The sequence below is a fragment of the Falco rusticolus genome, chromosome 1 (assembly GCF_015220075.1).
Source record: "Falco rusticolus isolate bFalRus1 chromosome 1, bFalRus1.pri, whole genome shotgun sequence".
In the NCBI taxonomy this organism is placed as follows: Eukaryota; Metazoa; Chordata; class Aves; order Falconiformes; family Falconidae; genus Falco; species Falco rusticolus.
This window is the reverse complement of record NC_051187.1, coordinates 63,921,510-63,942,373: the sequence shown is the minus strand read 5'-3', so window position 1 is coordinate 63,942,373 and position 20,864 is coordinate 63,921,510. Positions and strand designations below refer to the sequence as shown.

Genomic DNA, 20,864 nt, shown 5'->3' with positions numbered 1-20,864 from the left:
GCAATTCATTGCAGTTGGACTAATAAGTTTACTTGACAGCACAGCCTTTTCTGGCATTGCTGGAAATAACTCATAGTAAAGTTAACTCATAGTAAAGTTAATGTAGTAAACTCCTGTTTTTCCCATGTAGTTTCTTTACCTAGCCCAGAATCTGAATATATTTGGAAGTAAGGTTTAGCTGAGGCTGCTATGAATAGAGCCACAAGCCTTGAGGAGCTCCACTTCCAAATAGAAAGGAAAGGATTTATTTACTGATGAAAGACTCTTGGATAAGGACAGTGCTGTGTCTCTGTTACCTACCACTATCGTTAATCTGCCCCTCAGAAACTCAGAAGAGCAATAAGTGGGTTGCTGCTGTCTTTTCTGTACGTGGAAATATGTCTTCCAAACACCATTTCTTGTTGTTTAACTTCTGTGCAATATGTATGTTTTTCTGCTGTCTTTTCTAATGTCTTATATGTTGTCTTCCTTCTTTCAACCAGAGAGAAAGGTGTTTCTTGTCAATGTTTAGGATTTAAACCGGAGTCTATTGATGTCTGGAGTCTTGATAGGTCAAATAGACTAAATTTTATAGTAGAAGATTAGCAGTTTCCTTTGAGAGCTGCCTTTTCCTTCAGTGATGACAACTGTGAGTGATATTCTAGACCATGAATCTCCAAACCTTGACAACCTATCTTCCAGGCAGAACTTGCTACTATCACAGCCATGGTGCCATTTCTTCTGGTGCTGATAACCACCATAAAAGCTTTGGAGAATCCTGCTGTAAATCTATTGTCTAGTTGTAGTAAAAATATAGAGCAGATTAATTTATGCTAATTACAGAATTCTGGATAGAAGACATGAATTAGTTTGAAGGGGAAAAAAAAAAAAAGAAACCTAAAAACCTAAATCCAACTTGAAGAGAATTCCTTTCACCAGGGAAGTCAGAAAGACACCAAGAAGCTTTCCACTCACACTTCCCCTCCTTCCAAGAATGCAGTCAAAAATGCCACCATGTGGAGTGTCATGGGTAGCCTGGTGACTAGGAAAGGCTGAATATGGGCTCTTGATGACTGCAGATACTCTATCCAGTGCAGCTGCTTATGTAGCTGAATTTATTGCAGGCATCCTGAGCTGTCACAGTTGAACCATAACCTGCTTTGCCTTCCGGAACAGCCAAGAATTGTAAGGTCACAAAAATACTTTCACCCACACCCCTTCTCTTCCTCTGGGTTATGTGATTCATTTAGTTGTTCTTGGAAGTGTATAGTGTACCTTTTGTCCAATTTCTTTAAATGAATTTGTTGTTTTAGCATTTTGTAAAGCAGAGCGCGCATTATAAACATTAACCATAGCAGTCCTCTGCAGAAGAATTGGAGTAGTAGTCTCAAATTTATTATCTCTGTGACTGTTTTTTGTATGATTTTCTTTCATGTCTTTCCTTTCCTCTCTCTGCTAGAGTTGGCAAGAGCAGAGTTTGTGGTTTCTTTTACAAACAAGCACAGAGCTTTCCTTTGCATTGTCTTTCTTTTTCTCCTGCTTCTGGGATAAGCACGTTACACTGTTGCTGCCTGAGTCTTATGTTACTGAAGTGTATAGACGGAGGAGTAGAGATTAATTCAGACTCTGCAACTGCTGGTGCATGAACAGACTCCTGATTTGAACTGATTCTCTTACCTCCCCCGTAACCCCTGGCCCACCCAAATGGACTACTCTGTTAAGGTAGTATTCAGGACTATCATTAAGAAGATGCATTTCAGATGAAACTTCAGGGGAATTAAAAATGTTGATCAGAGGGTGATTTACGGCTGCTAGCGTGTCAATTCCATTACTGCTGAAATAATGATGAAAGGTTGAGTGTTGATGTGTTGTTGGACTCTTCTAAGAGCTTATAAACAGTTAAAATGGAGTGACAGGCAAAAGAAATGCTGAATACTGAGTGCATACATTAGGAACAACAATATGCCATACATGCTTTTAGCTTACAAATTAATTACTGTAAACATTGTTAAATTGTTTACTGTATTTCCAGACCTTGATTAACTGCATATTAAGTAATGTTACGTTTAATTTGAAAAAGGAAGTGACATTTTCAAGACATCAGGGAGGGGGACAAGAAACGAAAATCTTTTTGTGTAAAATGAGTATATTGAATCTGACTTTAAACTAGAAGGCATTTGCTGGCCTCAGGCTATTAACATCTGTAAATCATTTAATTCTTTCAGGACTTCAGTTAAGAAAAAAAAGTTAAAATAGCTTTTTTGAAAAATACAGCAGTAGTAGGCGTGGAGGCTATTAGAATTTTGCATGCATCTAGATGCCAAATGCATGATGCAAAACAAGGACAAACAAATTCCCGGCCTACAGTACTGGTGTTTGAAAGATGGTGTTAGAGATGACTAGTGTCACACTGAGAAGGAATATAATAAAAAAAAAAAAAATCTATGTACTTATGTTTTTGTTTTATAATGTTTTGGCCTGCAATAGAAAAGGTTATTTACAGGCTGTAAGTAGCAATATATGAAGTATTGAGTTGCTTTTGAAGGGAAAACAAAAAGAAAGAAAAAAAAATCCTGTTTCTAGCTATAGCCACTTCCAGTCGTTGCTATGTCTGTCAGGTTTTCTTCACTGGAAGTATTATTTAAGATGGTTTAAAGCTAATTGTAGCATTTTACATATCACTGTGCTAGTGCAGAATATTTAATCTTGATTTATGCAAAATTTATATGGGTATTATGCTCTGGGAATGAAGGATAGAATATTCTTCATTGATTAAATGTGCATTTTTCCTTGCGATCATCACACTGCTCCACAGAGACATTTTAGAACTGGTATGCAGTTGTATTGTCTCTGGATAATATAACTTCTTGTTTATGGAAATTATTATAAACACATCAGTGTAATTATAAATGGAGAGAGGAGGAGATTTTAAACTCCACATAGAATCAGCAAATTAAAAATTAGATTAAAACAATCCAAAGGAACATCATGTTTAAACATTCCACACTGAGTGTGTTTTGTGAATGGCACATATCTCCTCTGTAACTTACTAGCAGTCAATGCATTCCTATGTAAATGTAGGTTTCGCCTGTCAAATAGTTAATAGATTTCCAGTGCTTCCCTTAAATAATCCTGGGCTGCTTTACTCTCTGTCTGTATACCCAGGTTATATCTGTGAATAGAGGGCAGTTGTGCAACACAGCCCATGCATAGCCTTGCAAAATGAGTCATTTCTTTAGTTCCACATCGTTTTGTTTCAGAGATCACATTATGGTCTAGTAATGTCAAACTTTTCTATAGTGTGCCTCTTTAATATGCAGCTTCTTTCTTTAAGAGATAATCACAGACTGGTCAGGGTTGGAAGGTACCTCTGGAGATCATCTAGTCCACCCCCCTGCTAACACAGGTTTACCTAAAGCAGCTTGCACAGAATCGTGTCCAGGCAGGTTTTGAATGTCTCCAGAGAAGGAGACTCCACAGCCTGTCTGGGGAGCCTGTTCCAGTGTACAATCACCCTCAAAATAAAGAATATATTAGTGTATTTCATTTGAAATTAATCTTATAATGTCACTGTGAAATGCGCAATAGCTGATTTTATTGTATTGGATGTGTTACTTTGGAATAACACAAGCTTTTCATGTGTTTTGTTCTCAGGCACGTGAACCCATAGTTTTCTGTGCATGCCTTTAAAATGGTACTCGTCATTATTACTTCAGGTGCCTTTCATTTAATTTGAAGACCTTAACAGTTCACATGAAAATTTGGTCCTCTTACATTTTAAAGGAAATTGCACATCTAGCACCTGTCACTTAGCATCAGTAAGAATTCCTGTCTTGAAAGTAGGGTTTCCTTAGTACATTTATTTAGTGGTTTAGATTGGAAGGAGCCCCTGGCATTCATCTAGTAAAAACTCTTACTCAAAGTAGAGCAAACTGCAAAGTTGAAGTTGTTCAGGGCCTTGTCAGGTTCTAAGTGCCTTTTAGTTCCCCATTGATTTTAATGGCCCTTCACTGGGTTTATTTCAGTTTGTCAAAGGTCTGGTTTGGACTGCAAGGCCCAAAACTATAGTGGATCTACAGTCCCACCAGTGAGTGTCTAATAGAAGGGAATAATTCTTTTCCCCATAACTGCTGCTCCCCTTACTAAAGCAGCACGGCATACCTGCAGTTAGCCAAGTTACTAAAAGGGTGCCATTTGATTCACATTACGCTTGTCCGCCCAAATCTGTGGAGGAGTGTAAAGTAACATCAGTGAGTAAGGAATGAATCCTGAATCCTAAAGTATGTACTTAGAACACCTTTCACTTGAGTCTGGGATAAACTTTACATTTAAAATGATTGCACTAATAGATCAAATTGTATATTTGTAGTTGTGTGTGCTGGTGCGGAGAAAAACTGCATGCCTGAGTCAGTCATTTGACAACTAATAGAATACCTGAGCAAGCCACTCATAGTGACTGAGTCTTTACATGTATTCTTTAGTAATATTTTTTCTTAATAATTCATATTTAATAGTTCCTCAAAATGCATAGCACTATCTGCTTAGCCCAACAGTACCTTTTTGGAGGATGTCTCCTTATGTGTTTAGCAGTAAGGTCAATTTAACCACTTCATGAGCTAATACCAGAGGAAGTTAATGCTAAGTCCTGAGGGTATGATCAACAGATCAGATCTCGGTTAAGCTGGTTTATTGGCTATGTGGTTAGTTTTGCAGTTACCAATGTTGGTTTCAGAGTCACTACATTCCTGGAATTTAACTTTGTACTTTGCACCATTTTTTGTGGTGCTCCATTCTAGAAAAACTGGTTTTCTGTATCCATTTTGTAGTACCTTCAGCACAGGTGGCCATCCACTCCAAAGATTCATCTAACACAATTGCTCTGGGATTGCTTTCTTTCTCATCTCTGATTTTATCTAAGTTTCTGTACTTCCGGGGGGGGGGGGGGGGGGGGGGGGATAAACCTGAACTTAAATAGCAATTTTGATTTAAATTCATCAAATTTGACACTTTATCTTTTTACTTACTGTTTTTCTGAGTCAATTTAAAAATCTCTTGGGGATGGGAATTGAATAAAAAAATTTACATGTTAATTTTTAAAGCATAGTATCCATTAATCTGGTGTTGTAATTGTATGTGGTCTATTCTCCTTTTATTTATAAAAACATATTTGTATAGTTTAGTTCATATTGAGGGTTGGGGGGTTCCGCCTTTTTTTTTTTTAATTTGTTTGCTGTCTTCATTTGGTTTAATTTTTCATTTTCCTGATCACCAATGTTCAGTGAGCAGGTGTTTTTACTAAAATGCCATGTAAGTGACTGTAGTGGACCCTTCCATATTTCTTCTTCCAAGGTGCATTAAAATGTATTTTACTTATACAGAATTTTAAAGGAAACCAACTGTGCTTGTGTGACTTTAATTGCATCCTCTCTGATCATGACAATCTAAAAAATATCACATATTTAAGGTCATGTTCTTTCAATTATTGCTGTTCATTTTTCAGTTGAATTTGTTAGTGAATGTATTTAAATACTTGACTTAATGTGTATCCTGGGTCACCTACCATTAATTTTTCTCCCCACTGAAAATCAATGTTTATTCCAACTCCTTGTTTCTTTTCTTTCAGTTTCTAATCCATGACAAAAACAAACTCCACAGTCTCCATAGCAATATCCTGCAAGAGATTTTATCAATGTGCCAAAATAGTAGTTTATTTCCTATTTCTTCCATTTTCCAAGAAATCTAATAAATTGTGGGAGGCAGCATTTTCCTCTGCAGTGAAAGATTGTATTTATTGTAACAGACCGTTTCAAACACTGAAAAACTACCTATGTTTATGAATATTTCCCTAAATGTACTGTTTTTTGGATTATGGCCCAGTGACCTGTAAAGCCTAGGACTACAGCTACTAAAAAAGTCTGAGGCTTGTATGTGTGGCTGTGGACGGCAACATGTGTGCCCATACCTACATGTGCCTCCCCTCCCTGCCCTGACTTGTGGTCTGGCGGTGGAGCTCAGTATAATTACCTTGTTGCAAGTTTTAACAAAAGAATAATGTCAGATTCTAGTTTTGCAAGGGCAAAGCTGAGGAAATTTCCTCTTCCTGTAGCAGCATACATGGCATTTCCTTATTATTTACCACAAGGAGGATTCATCTCATCTAGTTTTTACGACATGCAGTTTGGTACCTTGTCCAAATTTACATCTCCAGACTCCACCAGGTATCAGTGGAAAGCAATAAGTATATTCAGAGAGCAACTCAACCAACTTATGATATCATAAGTAGTTATTTTAAACACCTGTTGATGGCACAACTAACTTATTTAAAGCAGCTAACCTTTGGGTGGCTAAAAGTGTGGCTGTATGTGCAGCACACAATAAACTTGTATTTGGCCATGTGTTCTTGGAGCTTTGCTGTCCACCTGCCAACTTCTCAGCATTACTGTTACTCATCTGATGTTATCACTGTTGAAGGAACAGGATGGTGGCTGAGTGTCTTATGCCTTTTATACAAGAGTTAGATGCTGTGTAAGTCAAGTGGGTGCGCAGGGATCTTGTGTGGTTTCAGTAAACATTATTACTCAGATGAAGAGAACATTGCCTGCATAGCACATAGGTGAAGCCAGCTGAACTTCTGTAGGAAAGTGCAATTTGAAGTATCTATGTTAATTTAACTTCAGAGAAATTGTGTTGGTGAACAGTTACCTATGCTGAGATTGTGCTACATTGCTGAAGAAGAGCAAGCAATACCTGTGATTCTTCAAAGTAATGTACTTCTGTAGGAATTCCACCACTTTTCCATTCTTGCCTAGACTTGGGAGTGTAAGGAGTTGAAAGAGGGTTGTTTCTGTGTGAGGGTGAGGAGGAGTACAGTGCATCCACTGCCTTGGAGAATATTGCTTAAAATAAAAAGGATTTTTACCCACCCTGAGGTCCACATTGAGAATTTTTTGTAATTTTTTTTTTTTTAATTCCAGAATTACCAAGGATTTTTTTTTGTCTTGCTTTAGACAAAAATCATTCCCTTTAAGGTATTTTACCTAAGGCATTTTTGATAGTATAGATTTCTGGTTTGACTTTGAGGAATGTGAGGCAGATTTGGTTTAGTGAGATCCTTCTTCCCCACACTTCTTAGATCTTTCCCCGTCCCTGAGGGGGGGAAAAAAAAAAGTTGCCTTGAGGAGGAATTACTTCAGTATTATGGTCTGATATATAATGAAATGTCATCTTTTCATCTCTGTTTCCCAAATGTCATCAATCTATTCCTTTTCCTATTGTATTGTTTCAGGTGTACATCAAAGTTATAGACACAAATAATCATAGGCCTCAGTTTTCTGCTTCGAAGTATGAAGTTGTTATACCTGAAGACACCATACCAGAGACAGAAATTCTGCAAGTCAGTGCCACAGACAGAGATGAGAAGAATAAATTGATTTACACTATGCAGGGCAGCACTGATCCCATCAGTCTTAAAAAATTTCGTCTGGACCCTGCAACTGGCTCTCTTTATACTTCAGAAAAACTGGATCATGAGACCATGAACCAACATATCCTTACAGTAATGGTAAATAAATACAAAATTTCTTCTGTAGACAGTAACTAATGGATCTTTTTTTATGTCTTTTTAATTTGTCCCCTTAATTCAGACGTGTATTTTTATGTTTAATATGTATGCAGTCTTTGTCTCTGTGACTGGTACAGATTGAACCTTGAATTAGTACTAATATTTGGTGAACTACTGAAATAACAGTGCTAATTACTAGTAATATGCTAACTGTTTCAGGTTCGAGATCAAGATGTTCCTGTAAAGCGCAACTATGCTAGAATCATCATTAATGTTAGTGACACAAATGATCATGCTCCATGGTTCACCAGCTCTTCCTATGAAGGACGAGTGTATGAGTCAGCAGCTGTTGGATCAGCAGTACTCCAGGTTACAGCATTAGATAAGGACAAAGGAAAAAATGCAGAAATTGTGTACTCTATTGAATCAGGTATATTGACTTTCTCACATCTTCAGTTTACTTTGAAACAGTGCTTGCTAATACTTTGTTTCAACTGTAGACACATAAAGCAATAGCTATAAAAAAAAGAAGTGTATGTGTTGTATTCTGTTTGATTTATTTACGGTACAGCTTCAGCATTTAAAAGAAAACCACAATGACAAATATTCATCTCCCTCCCTTAGCTGTTTATGTTATCCTTCAGCTACATTTGGAACATTTTACTTACAGCAGAAAAGAAAGCTACCTTTAAACCCTTAGGAGGGGGGTGTTCTTTAGAAGTTACAGAAGCATTACATTTCAGATCTTAAAAAAAGCATTATTTTTTGATAACATAAGTGGAATTTTATGGCATATGCAAAGCAAGAATTTGATGAAAACAGTAAGAGCCTGAGACAAGTGCTTTTGTATTTAGCACAATGTGAAGGAAAGGAACTAAAAAATAACGTAGAAATATCCATATAGTTAACCACTAAATAGTCCCAGTTTTTAAGGTAAACTTTCAGATAGATGTAGCAAGCAAGGGGTTGTTTTGCATGATTCCCTCTGGCTGATTTTAGATAGTGGGACTACTGTTATAGCTCGAGAAAAAGTGTAATACATTATTTAATAGTTAGTCAATTTGACATTAAGGGTCCTTTCAGAATGCGGGCTAGAGAAGAACGTTAGGTACTGCTGCTTATTTTTAACATCAGAGTATCTTTCTGAACTTGCCTATTAACAGTGCAATTCAAATCATGGCGATTTTGAGTAATATGAAAACAGTATAACATGGATGGAGTTCACTTACCAGATGGAAGTGAGTTTTGGTTCAGTCCATTAAGTCTAGATACAAGCCTGTCATTACCAAGGTCCTGAACTATTTAGGCACTATGACTTGGGGGGGGGGGGGTGGGAGGTATTTAAATTTCATTGCCTATGTGCAGTACTACTTTAAAGGTAAACAGTAATTTAAAATAAACGTCCCAGTAATAAGTGTGAGAGACTAGATACTGAAGAGAACAGTAGGTAAAAAGTTATTCAGTTACTGTTGTATGCCAGTTGATAGGTGCAAATGCGTTTTTATTTTACATAAGTTGCTTGGTAAAGCATAGGAATTGTTTACTGTAAATATCTTCGATTTCTTCCCCCAAAGTGTTGTCTCTATATGAAAACACACTTTAATACTGTATTAAAACATAGCTGTGATTATGATACTCTGAAAAATTTATTGAAGTGTCTTGTAAGTTGCTTAAGATATATGTTTTCTGTTATTTGTAGAAATATGACCTTTTTACTAAACAGGACACTAATGTCCATGAAACTTTTCTTTTGCCTTTCTCATTTCAGTAGTGCTTGTTTTACAAATGCCAAAGCATGGCAAGAACAAAAATGTGTGTGCATGTGCTGTCTAGAATGAAATTACATCCTGTTCTCTTCCTTTCTGCTAGCTTTTTGTACGAGTAAATGTAAGACGTGTAAGGTTTGTTTTACAGAACTGTGTTCTACTGGGAGGTTAAAGCTTTATGAGTGACGTCCAAAGCATATGGAAGGAACATTCCTTAAATGCTTGTAATGGCTGCTTAGATTTGTAATGGGATATTCTAAGAATGCCACTGTGTTTAGAGCCTCCACTAAAAAATAAAAAACCCAAACAAAAAAAACAACAAAAAAATCCCTTCTTGCCTACTTGTGTGCATAACTCAGAAGTTCTTAATGAATTTTTTCCATACTGAGAACATGGCTTTAATATTGTAATTTTTTTAAGGAAGTAAAATGTTAAATCTTACTATATTAGTACATGAGCTGAATATTGTATGCAGTGTAGTTCAGCTATATATTTGAAAATATAAAGAAAACGAGTGTTTATCAAACAGCAGCTGGTAATCCTCAGCAGGTAGTACATTTTTCTAATACTCTCACAGGGAATAACTTGCCTATGTATTAATAGGAAGTTAGGATAGAGAGAACTATTGGTCCATTTCAGAAAGACTAATTTTAAAGCAGTGATTTAAACAATACTTGCATAACCAATTAAGATTCACAAGTGTGAAATCATTAAAACACCTCTTTTCAAAGCAATCTAATTATTTTAAATCATAAAATCGAACTTGTATTCCTCCAGTGTTAACTTCTGAATATAATTTTCTTCCAGCTTCAGTAGATATTTAAGTTGACTTAAACAGGAACTAAATGACAAATATAATTCGAAGAAAATACATAATTTATAATGTTGAAACTTGCAAAAAAACTTGTTATCCTTTTAAAGTTTCTTATTGGAAAATGACACATATTTTTGCATTTATTTTCAAGGCTTGGGTGGCATTGCTAACTATGTTTTATGCAATGTTTCCACAAGTAACGTTAGAATTAGTGCTAACACTTGGTTACAGAAAACTTTCCAGAGAGGCTAACAAGTGTTTGTTAAACAAAACTAAGAAACTTTTAATATTCTCTGTGTTCTTGCTACGTGACCTTTTTTAGTATATAGCTAAATAAGCAATCATCCTTTAAGTTCTTTATGCCTTTCTTAATTACTTCTCTTTTTCTTCACAGGGAATATTGGAAACTCCTTCTTTATAGATCCCATTTTGGGTACGATTAAAATTGCGAAGGAATTAGATCGTAGTAACCAGGAAGAATACAACCTGATGGTAAAAGCTACAGACAAAGGAGATCCTCCAATGAGTGAACTGACCTCTGTGCATATACTTGTTACGGTTTCTGATAATGCCTCACCAAAATTCACAGCAAAGGAATATTCTACAGAAATCAGTGAAAGTGCCAGCATTGGCAGTTTTGTTGGAATGGTGACAGCATACAGTCAGTCTTCTGTAGTTTATGAAATAAAAGACGGTAATGTAGGCGATGCCTTTGCTATCAACCCGAACTCAGGTGTCATTGTTTCTCAGAAGACACTTGATTTTGAAACTTTTCCTATTTACACTCTAACTGTGCAAGGAACAAACATGGCTGGCTTGTCCACTAATGCAACCGTTTTGGTACACCTTCGAGATGAGAATGACAATACACCAGTTTTTTTGCAGGCTGAATATACAGGACTCATCAGTGAATCAGCTTCAATTAACAGTGTGGTTCTGACTGAAAAGAATGTCCCATTAGTAATTCGAGCTACAGATGCTGATAAAGAATATAATGCTTTGCTTGTTTATCAAATTGTTGAACCATCTGTCCACAAGTATTTTGCCATTGATTCTAGCACTGGTGCCATTCGGACGGTAATGAGTCTGGACTATGAGGAGACAAATATTTTCCACTTTTCAGTGCAAGTACATGATAAGGGGATACCACGTTTATATGCAGAATATGCAGCTAATGTTACTATTTATGTAATTGACATCAATGATTGCCCTCCTGTGTTTTCAAGAGAGTTATATGAGACATCCATTTTGGTTCCAACCTATAAAGGCGTGAAAGTCATCAGCGTAAATGCCACTGATGCAGATTCAGGAATTTTTCCACAATTAATTTATTCCATTATTGAAGGCAACATTGGAGAAAAATTTTCAATAAACCCTAAGACTGGAGATATAACTGTACAAAATACAACTCAATTAAGAAGCAGATACGAATTAACAGTGAGAGCATCTGATGGTAGATTTGCAAGCACTGCATCTGTAAAAATTAATGTGAAAGAAAGCAAAGCAAGCCAGCTGAAGTTCACACAGAGTTCTTACTCTGCAACAGTGCAGGAAAATTCCACAGAGGCAAAAACAATAGCTGTTGTTACTGCTATAGGGAATCAAATAAATGAGCCTTTGTTTTACCATATTCTGAATCCAGACAGCAGATTTAAAATAAGCCCCACTTCAGGAGTCCTTTCAACAACAGGAATACCATTTGATCGTGAACAGCAAGAATCTTTTGATGTGGTCATAGAAGTGACAGAGGAATATAAACCATCAGTTGTTGCACACATTGTAGTTAAAGTCACAGTAGAAGATGTAAATGATAATGCTCCATTTTTTGTCAATCTTCCATATTATGCTGTTGTTAAAGTAGACTCTGAAGTAGGCCATGTTATTCAACGTGTCACTGCAGTAGATAAAGATACAGGCAGAAATGGAGAGGTGCATTACTATCTCAAAGAACATCATGAATATTTCCAAATTGATCCCAATGGTGAAATCTCATTGAAGAAGAAGTTTGAACCAGACACACTAAATAAGGAGCATCTGGTCACAGTAGTAGCAAAAGATGGAGGGGACCCTGCTTTTTCTGCTGAAGTTATAGTCCCAATTACAGTTATGAGTAAAGCTATGCCAGTTTTTGAAAAGCCTTTCTACAGTGCAGAGATACCAGAAAACATTCACCTCCATAGTCCTGTGGTACATGTACAAGCGAACAGCCCAGAAGGACTTAAGGTGCTTTACAGCATCACAGATGGGGATCCTTTCAATCAGTTCACTATCAACTTCAACACTGGAGTTATAAATGTTGTTAGCCCTCTTGACTTTGAGTCTCATCCAGCCTACAAACTGAGTATTCGAGCAACAGATTCCCTAACTGGGGCACACGCTGATGTGTTTGTAGACATAATTGTGGAAGACATCAATGATAATCCTCCTGTGTTTACAGAGCAGTCTTACACTGCAACCCTTTCTGAGGCATCTGTCACTGGAACATCTGTTGTACAAGTGAGCGCTACAGATGCTGATTCTGGAACGAACCGGGGGATTTCCTATCACTTGGTTGAGGATAATAGTGAAAGTCATGACTACTTCCATATAGATAGCAGCACAGGACTCATTGTTACAGCAAGAACTTTGGACTATGAACAAATTAAACAACACAAATTACTAATAAGGGCTGTAGATGGTGGTATGCTGCCCTTGAGCAGTGATACTGTGGTAACTGTTGATGTAACTGATCTCAACGATAACCCCCCTCTCTTTAACCAATTACTTTATGAAGCTAAAATTAGTGAACTGGCTCCCCGAGGGCATTTTGTGACATGTGTGCAAGCCTCAGATGCAGATACTTCAGATGTTGACAAGCTAGAATACTCCATTCTGACAGGCAATGATCTAAAGAATTTTGTAATTGATAGTAAAACTGGCATTATCACCACCTCAAACCTACGCAGACAGACACTGAAGTCACATTATAATCTTAACGTGTCTGTTTCTGATGGGGTCTTCAGAAGCTCAGCTCAAGTCCATATAACTGTAACCAGTGCCAATATGCACAGTCCTGTTTTCAGCCAGAACGAATATGAGGTTGAACTAGCAGAAAATGCTCCGTTGCATACTTTGGTGACTGAAGTTAAAGCAACAGATGAAGATTCTGGTACATATGGCCACATCACTTATCACATTGTGAATGACTTTGCCAAAGACAGATTTTACACAAATGAGAGAGGGCAGATATTTACCTCCGAAAAGCTTGACCGTGAAACACAGGCAGAAAAAGTAATTGCCATTAGTTTAATGGCCAAAGATTCAGGAGGAAAAGTTGCTTTCTGTACTGTTAATGTAATACTTACAGATGACAATGATAATGCTCCTCAATTCCGAGCAACAGAATATGAAGTAAACATTGGGTCTGATGTTCCGCGGGGTACTTCTGTCATTAAAATCTGGGCATCTGATGCTGATGAAGGTACAAATGCAGACATCACATATGCTATTGAAGCAGAATCTGAAAATGTTAAAGAGAATTTAGAAATTGATTCACTGTCAGGTATAATTACTACAAAAGAAAGCTTAATTGGTTTAGAAAATGAGTTTCTGACCTTCTTTGTTAGAGCGGTCGATGGTGGATCCCCCAAAAAAGAGTCAGTTGTTCCTGTCTATGCTAGAATACTCCCACCAGAAGTGTCTCTTCCAAAATTTTCAGAGCCATTTTATTCCTACATGGTTTCTGAGGACATTCCAATTGGGACTGAGATAGATGTTATCAAAGCAGAGCATAATCAGACTTTAGTATATAGTCTGATTAAAGGGAGCACTCCGGAAAGCAATAAAGATGATTTTTTTGTGATTGACCGACAGACTGGACAGTTGAAACTTGAGAAGAATCTTGATCATGAAACAACTAAATGGTACCAGTTCTCAGTTCAAGCACAGTATGCAAATGAAGATTATAGTGTTGTTTCCTCAGTAGAGGTAAGCATTCAGGTAAAAGATGCAAATGATAACAAACCGGTTTTGGAGTCCAATCCGTATGAAGCATTCATCGTAGAAAACATGCCAGCTGGAACAAGAGTCATCCAGGTTAAAGGAACTGACTTAGATTCCGGACTCAATGGGCAGGTTACTTACAGCTTGGATCCTTCTCAAGAACTAGACATTATAGAGTCTTTTGCCATAAACATGGAAACTGGCTGGGTTACCACTCTCAAAGAACTTGATCATGAGAAACGAGACAAATACAAAATTACAGTGGTTGCATCTGATCGGGGTGAAAAAATTCAACTGTCTTCTATGGCTGTGGTTGAAGTTACTGTTACAGATGTGAATGACAATCCTCCACGCTTTACTGCAGAGATATATAAAGGAACAGTCAGTGAGGATGACCCTCCTGGTGGGGTGATTGCTATCTTGAGTACAACTGATGCTGATACAGAAGAAGCCAATAGACAAGTCTTTTATTACATTACAGGTAAATCTTTTGGGGTAATGTCAGTATAATCATTTGAGTGGTCCTGGAATGATATAACTTCAGCTTTCAAATTATTGAGAAGTATTTGAAACCATAAAGCCGCAAAGAAAGAACGTGTGGGTTTTAAGTATTTAGGGGAAAAAGAAAGTTTTAGAAAACAGGTCTATGGCTTTATGTTTCATATGCACCTTGCTTAAAATGTTTTCCTATGGTTATTATTTACTTATGTCTCAAATTTTATTTAAAAAGTATAATTAACTTAAATTAGTGAGGTGGTTAAAGAACAAACAAAAGACATTTCACAAAATAATAGACTATTAATTTCCAATGGAGTATTGTATTGGTTTTGTTGTTTAGCATATGTCTTGGTATGACGTTATTTATAATGCTACCTAAATTTCTTCATTTATTTTTAAAGATTGTTGGCTGCAGTAAATGTGTTGTATGAGCATCTACTGGCTATACCTACCTGGAAAATGAAGCTATTGCACTATAGAGCCACAGAGAGTGGCTGCTTATTTCCCTTTTTTTTTTTTTTTTTTTCTTCTTTTTTCGCCTCTTTAGGTATAACTTAATGTTGACAGAGTAATTGTAGCAATCTCTCTTGTCTTTAATTAAATGTTTGTTTTCATATTTCAGGAGGTGATCCCTTGGGACAGTTTGCTATTGAAAATATACAGAATGAATGGAAGGTCTATGTCAAAAAGCCTCTGGACAGAGAAGAAAAGGATAATTACCTTTTAAATATTACAGCTACTGATGGGACCTTCGCAACTAAAGCTGTGGTGGAGGTTAAAGTCCTTGATGCCAATGATAATAACCCTGTTTGTGAAAAGGTAGGCACAATCTTGTATCGTCCATGTGCGCTGGTTCCATACACAAAAATCTGAATTTTCTCTGAAACTGCTTATCAGGAGATGGACAAATAGATATTCCTTTTATGTTGGTAACAGAAATTTGGACTATTAAGGTAGAATGCTTTCAAAGAAAGGTTATTTCATGGACAATTTACTTAAATGAAAATCCAAAGACAATTAATTGATGTAATTTTAACACTTGATGGGTATTTTAAGAGTATAAGGAGAATTGTAGTACATTTCTCCTGTGTGAATCCATACTTTTCCAAAAGGAACTGTTTTCAGCTGCAGCTGTGATAGTTTATATGCTCTGTTTTCTGAAGGAAGTCAAATCTCAAAGAAGGCTGTATGCCATCACTCAGTTGAAGTATTTGTGCATTTCCTGTGATAAAAGAGTTTAAAAGACTGGAATATCAACCTGCAGTTGCACTCAACAGCACCAAAACTCTGTAGTCCCTAAGCTTTTTAACAAGAAAACATTATCTACCTTACTAGATCTGCAAAAATGGACATGAAAAATAAAGAATGGCAAAAAACCCAGAAAGATGGACCCTGCAAAATATGTAATTGCCTTTACAAGGACGCCCTGGGCTTTCATAGTCACCTATTTTTTTTCACCTTGGTACACTTGGACTTGTCATAGCCATCTTGTTAAACACAGATTTGATGTCACCAAGTGGAAATCTTTTCTTGTTCTGGGAAAGATCAAGTATACAGCGAGCATGGAATTATTTTTCTTAGTCAATGTTTATGATGGTTACTTCTATATAAATGATTACAGTTATATACAGACTGATAAGTCCGTGGTTTTAGCTTTTTTTCCTTTGTTAATATTGGTGTTATAAGGCTCAGTACTAATTTAACGCACGTCCCTGACATGGGTGAGCTGTGCGAGTGCTTAGTGCCTTTAAATTATGGGTGGCTTTTTCTTAGCTTTTATTTAAACTGGAAGCTTTTATTTTATGCCATTATGGAAAAGGCAGGTATCAATTTCTTCTAGATTGAGTCAGACCTAAAAAAGATGATTTACCAAAAGAGAAGACACTGAAATTACCAAAAATGTGTAACTCCTATTTTGGGAATGCATTTAATTATCAGTTAATCAGTTACAAGTGTTTAGAGTTCTCAGCTATGCAGTGCTACTAAAGAGCCCTTATGGTTGCAGTATTAATTACCTTTCTGAATAATTAATAAATGTGAGGTAATTAATTAGAAAATTGTAAGTTCTTTTCATTTTCAGGCATTTCATCCCCTGATTCACTTCATATGTTACCAAACATTCAAACAGGATGTTATCTCATCTGTCATTCCTTCTTCCCCTCCCCTTTCCAAGCTCTGCTTACTTCATATGTTTAGTCTTACAATGTAACTTTACAATCTTCCAGGGTTTATACACTGATTCTGTTCCTGAGGATGCCCTTCCTGGCAAACTGATAATGCAGGTATCTGCTACAGATGCAGATATTCGTTCCAATGCAGAAATTACTTATACGCTGCATGGCACAGGAGCAGAAAAATTCAGACTCACTCCAGATACAGGTAATAATAGTTTATACAAAATTCCAGTCTTCACCTCATTTTTTAAAATGTTTTACTATTATATTAAGATATACATAAATGACAGTACTTTAAGCTTTCCATTAAGAGTGAGTTTGTAACTTTTTAAAATGTGAGTTTCCACATTTTAATTTCCACATTTCCACATAAATGCTAATAATATATTGAGTAAGAGTCAGGGAAAAGGCAAGTATTTTAATATATGAGGAGCTAAAAAGTAAATAGGGTGACTGCCCCAAGGCCAGAAACTTCCATGGCCAAAGCGACTGGAGCAAAGGAATGCTATAAATTTTATATTTTCTATATTCATTGTAGTAGTAGCCATAATGGTTTATAACTGAAAATATCTTCATTCAGATTCTGTGTGTCATCATTTGGTTTGGCATATTAAATGGGATGAGGTTAGATGGAGCAACAAATTTCCTTTCCATAGTAAAAACAAAAGTGCCTCCAGTTCTATTGGAAGCATTATATAAATGAGATTAACTTTCAACTTGCCTGACTTTGGTTTTCATGGCATTTGTGTCTTCTGCATTATAATGCAGGTCAAAGCTAATGCCAGAATCCCTGTGCTCTGCAAGCTGCAGTAGACAAATAGTAGGAAAGGAGCAGTAAACAATGTAGAAAAATGTAAAAAAGATACATACAATGATATAGTGGAAATATGGATGAAAGTGATTAGAATACTTCAGTGGCAAAATAAATGAGAAGGATTTTTTTTTTCTTTTTACTTTGTCACCTGTGTGCTGTGTCAGCATGTCATTACATAAATTCAGAATCGGTGAGGCTAAAATACTCATAAACAGAATACTTTTTTGCATTGGTTAAAAGGAGACAATGTCTACACATTGTGCCTGTCATTGTGGTTTTTGTCACATTGGAAAGAAAGTATGCGTTAGACCTAGAGGTTTGTCTGTAGCAGCAAGTTATATTTGATAGTGTGAATAGCTCTCTTTATTTATTGAATCTTAGAGAAGAGTCAGCTCAATAGCTGTGGAAGGAACACAATTAAATAGCCCAGGAAAACCGTAACGTCGGTTTTGCCTTGCATATTGTTAAAGCCAGAGTTCTAATAATTTCATTTTCTTTACACAAAAATGCATGGAATGGAATTGTGCATGTATACACATTCTGTCGTTCTGCACTGTCAGGTATTTTTACTTCAGCTGACTTCTGTGTCAGAGATATTTGAAAAAGAGGTAGGCAATTTTAATATTTAATCTTTTAAAGCTGAAAAGGCATGCCACTGACATGTTTTGCCCAAAGTGGAGCTCATTAAGTGCAGTACAGCTGTTGACTTAGCCACTGATGAAATTACCATCAAAAAGAAAATTGTTTAGTTTTTCTGAGTGCAAGGATTTTATAGGAAAACATGTTAGGGACACTTAAGTCTTGCAACTTGCATCAGCTTACGTGTGTTACTCTGTTTATAGGTGAATTGAAAACATTAATGCCACTTGATCGTGAGCAGCAAGCAGTGTATAATCTTCTAGTGAAAGCCACAGATGGAGGAGGAAGATCCTGCCAAGCTAATATTATCCTGACTCTTGAGGATGTGAATGATAATGCCCCAGAGTTTACAGCTGATCCTTACTCCATTACAGTATTTGAAAACACAGAGCCTAAAACCCTTTTGACAAGAGTGCAGGCAACAGATGCAGATGCAGGTATGCAGTCTTTGACCAGTACTTTTGTCATGGTCTCAGAGTTACAGTAATGTTTGTTTATTTCTATCCTGACAGGTGTTAAGTCTTTCAGTAGAACTGACTTCTATGTTCAATACTGCTCAGGATTAGACTCCTGAAAGATATATTTAGATCTATTAAATCATATAACACGTGACTTCCCTGTGTGAGTAGCGTGGAAGACATCCCTTTTGTGTCTCTGCAAAAAAAAGGGTGGGAGAGAGACAAAAATGTAGGATATTTGTAGTGGGATAAGCTAATAACGTTATGATGAGTTAGGTCCATCCTTTCACTCCTGGTGTAAGTAAAAAGATCAAGCCATGTCTGTTCATTTAAATGTGCTTTCATAGATTCTTGAATGTGTGCTTCTCAGACTAGCCATCGATGATCATACCGTGAAGGGAACCCTGGTCAACTGTAGCTTTCTGTATGTGCTACCCTGTTAAGAGTTTTGCTGTCCCTTTATCTTTACTCTCTAGTTACAAGTATTTGAGTGAACATGAACTGAAAGTAACATTAGAAAGAGTTTTTTCTTAGGCTTTGTTGTAAGGAGTACAACAGCATAAGGTCTTTTTAAAGGCATGTGGTTTCCATATATCATCAGTTTATTAATCAGATAGTATTAATTAGTAGTTGCCTCAGTCTTGCAAAACAACTGGCCTGCTTTGTGCTATAATAAAGCTGGGTTGCTGAATTTGAAGGTAACAGACAAATGTTTTCACACTTCGCTAGTCCTTGAGGCTTCAGAGGAGCAAAATACTTGGCCAAAAAACCTGTGGGTTTTTTGTTTGCAGGTTGCCAAAAATTATGTTCCTGTTAATTCTGGGACATGGTTCTTAAATAAACTTACTGGTATAGAGTCTAGTTATTTGATGCAGCCTTAACTCTCCTATACCTTCTTGCATTATCTATAAGCCTGCTAAGCAGATGCTGGTATTCTAAAGTTATAATTAGATTTATATTACTAATTGTTTCATATTAGCTGCTACTGAGACTGAAGCAGAACCATGCTTCATGGGTTTTGTGTGGCAGAAAATCAGTGCAATGAAGCGTTAGCTTAATATCTTTAATCATTACATCTTTTTGGAAATAATTCTTCCTTTCACAAGAGCCTTTAATTCTTGCTGAGATTTATTTTAACACGAATATTCAACATGCATATTTTATTTCTATAGCTAAGAGATCTGTTACTATTTTGGTGTATTTTAATGGTTGCTTCATACTCTACAATTATTTTCAAAATGCAGGGATGAACCATAAAATCCATTATTCACTGGTGAACTCTGCAGAGGGTCAGTTCTCTATTGATGAATTCTCTGGAATCATTCGTTTGGAGAAGCCTTTGGATCGGGAATTACAATCTGTGTACACTCTAACTTTGAAAGCTACAGATGAAGGTTTACCTAGAAGACTGTCTTCAACAAGTAGTCTTATAGTTTCTGTTTTGGATATAAATGATAATCCACCTGTATTTGAGCATAGGGAGTACAGTGCAAGTGTATCAGAGGACATTTTGGTTGGAACTGAAGTTCTCCAGATATATGCTGCAAGCAGGGACATCGAAGCCAATGCTGAAATCACATACTCAATAGTCAGTGGGAATGAACATGGAAAATTCAGCATCGATTCAACAACAGGTAACAGATTACAACTGTGACTATACTTTAGGCTAACCAAGGACAGTGCCACGCTGTGTTCTACAGTAATTCAACCAAATAAGTTACGTATAATCTGTGTGCATCGCCCTGGCTGTAAAGCCAGTCCTACTGTCTGTTCTCATTTTGCCAGCACACTAACAGCAGTGCAGAAGCAAAGGCTATACAATCGGACTGAGTGGCCAGAATGGGTAAACGAAAGATCAGAAATTAAATTGATAGGGAAAACTAGCCATTGGTCCACAAAGACAGTAATTCTAGAGATGTTTAATATGCCATTAAAGAAAGGTTGGAATATTCTGTTTAATCATATATGCAGCATGACAGTGGAGATTTTAGGCTTGTACATTAGTCAGATTTAGTCTCAGGAAGCATTTAGGTTCTGCGGAGAATTTTTCCCTGTTAATGATAACTATGTTTTAAAAATCAATATATAAATCAATTCTAGTTTTTCTTTCTTATGTAGTTCTTTTTCTAGAGTTAATTTCTGGTAAAGTTTGATTATTTTTTTTTGTAAAATAAGATTTC

General features: G+C 36.5%; 1 protein-coding gene across 6 annotated transcripts in view; it reads left to right on the top strand.

The window, feature by feature from the left end:
• Positions 1–20,864, top strand: part of FAT1 (FAT atypical cadherin 1) — a 112,143-nt gene that overhangs the window by 68,540 nt on the left and 22,739 nt on the right. For all 6 annotated transcript variants that reach the window (XM_037381786.1, XM_037381778.1, XM_037381812.1 and 3 more), the window contains 7 exons: positions 7,265–7,540; positions 7,760–7,970; positions 10,515–14,582; positions 15,222–15,418; positions 16,825–16,978; positions 18,430–18,663; positions 19,929–20,318. In XM_037381786.1, coding sequence (XP_037237683.1) covers positions 7,265–7,540; positions 7,760–7,970; positions 10,515–14,582; positions 15,222–15,418; positions 16,825–16,978; positions 18,430–18,663; positions 19,929–20,318 — 5,530 coding nt within the window. The remainder of the gene's footprint in view (positions 1–7,264; positions 7,541–7,759; positions 7,971–10,514; positions 14,583–15,221; positions 15,419–16,824; positions 16,979–18,429; positions 18,664–19,928; positions 20,319–20,864) is intronic.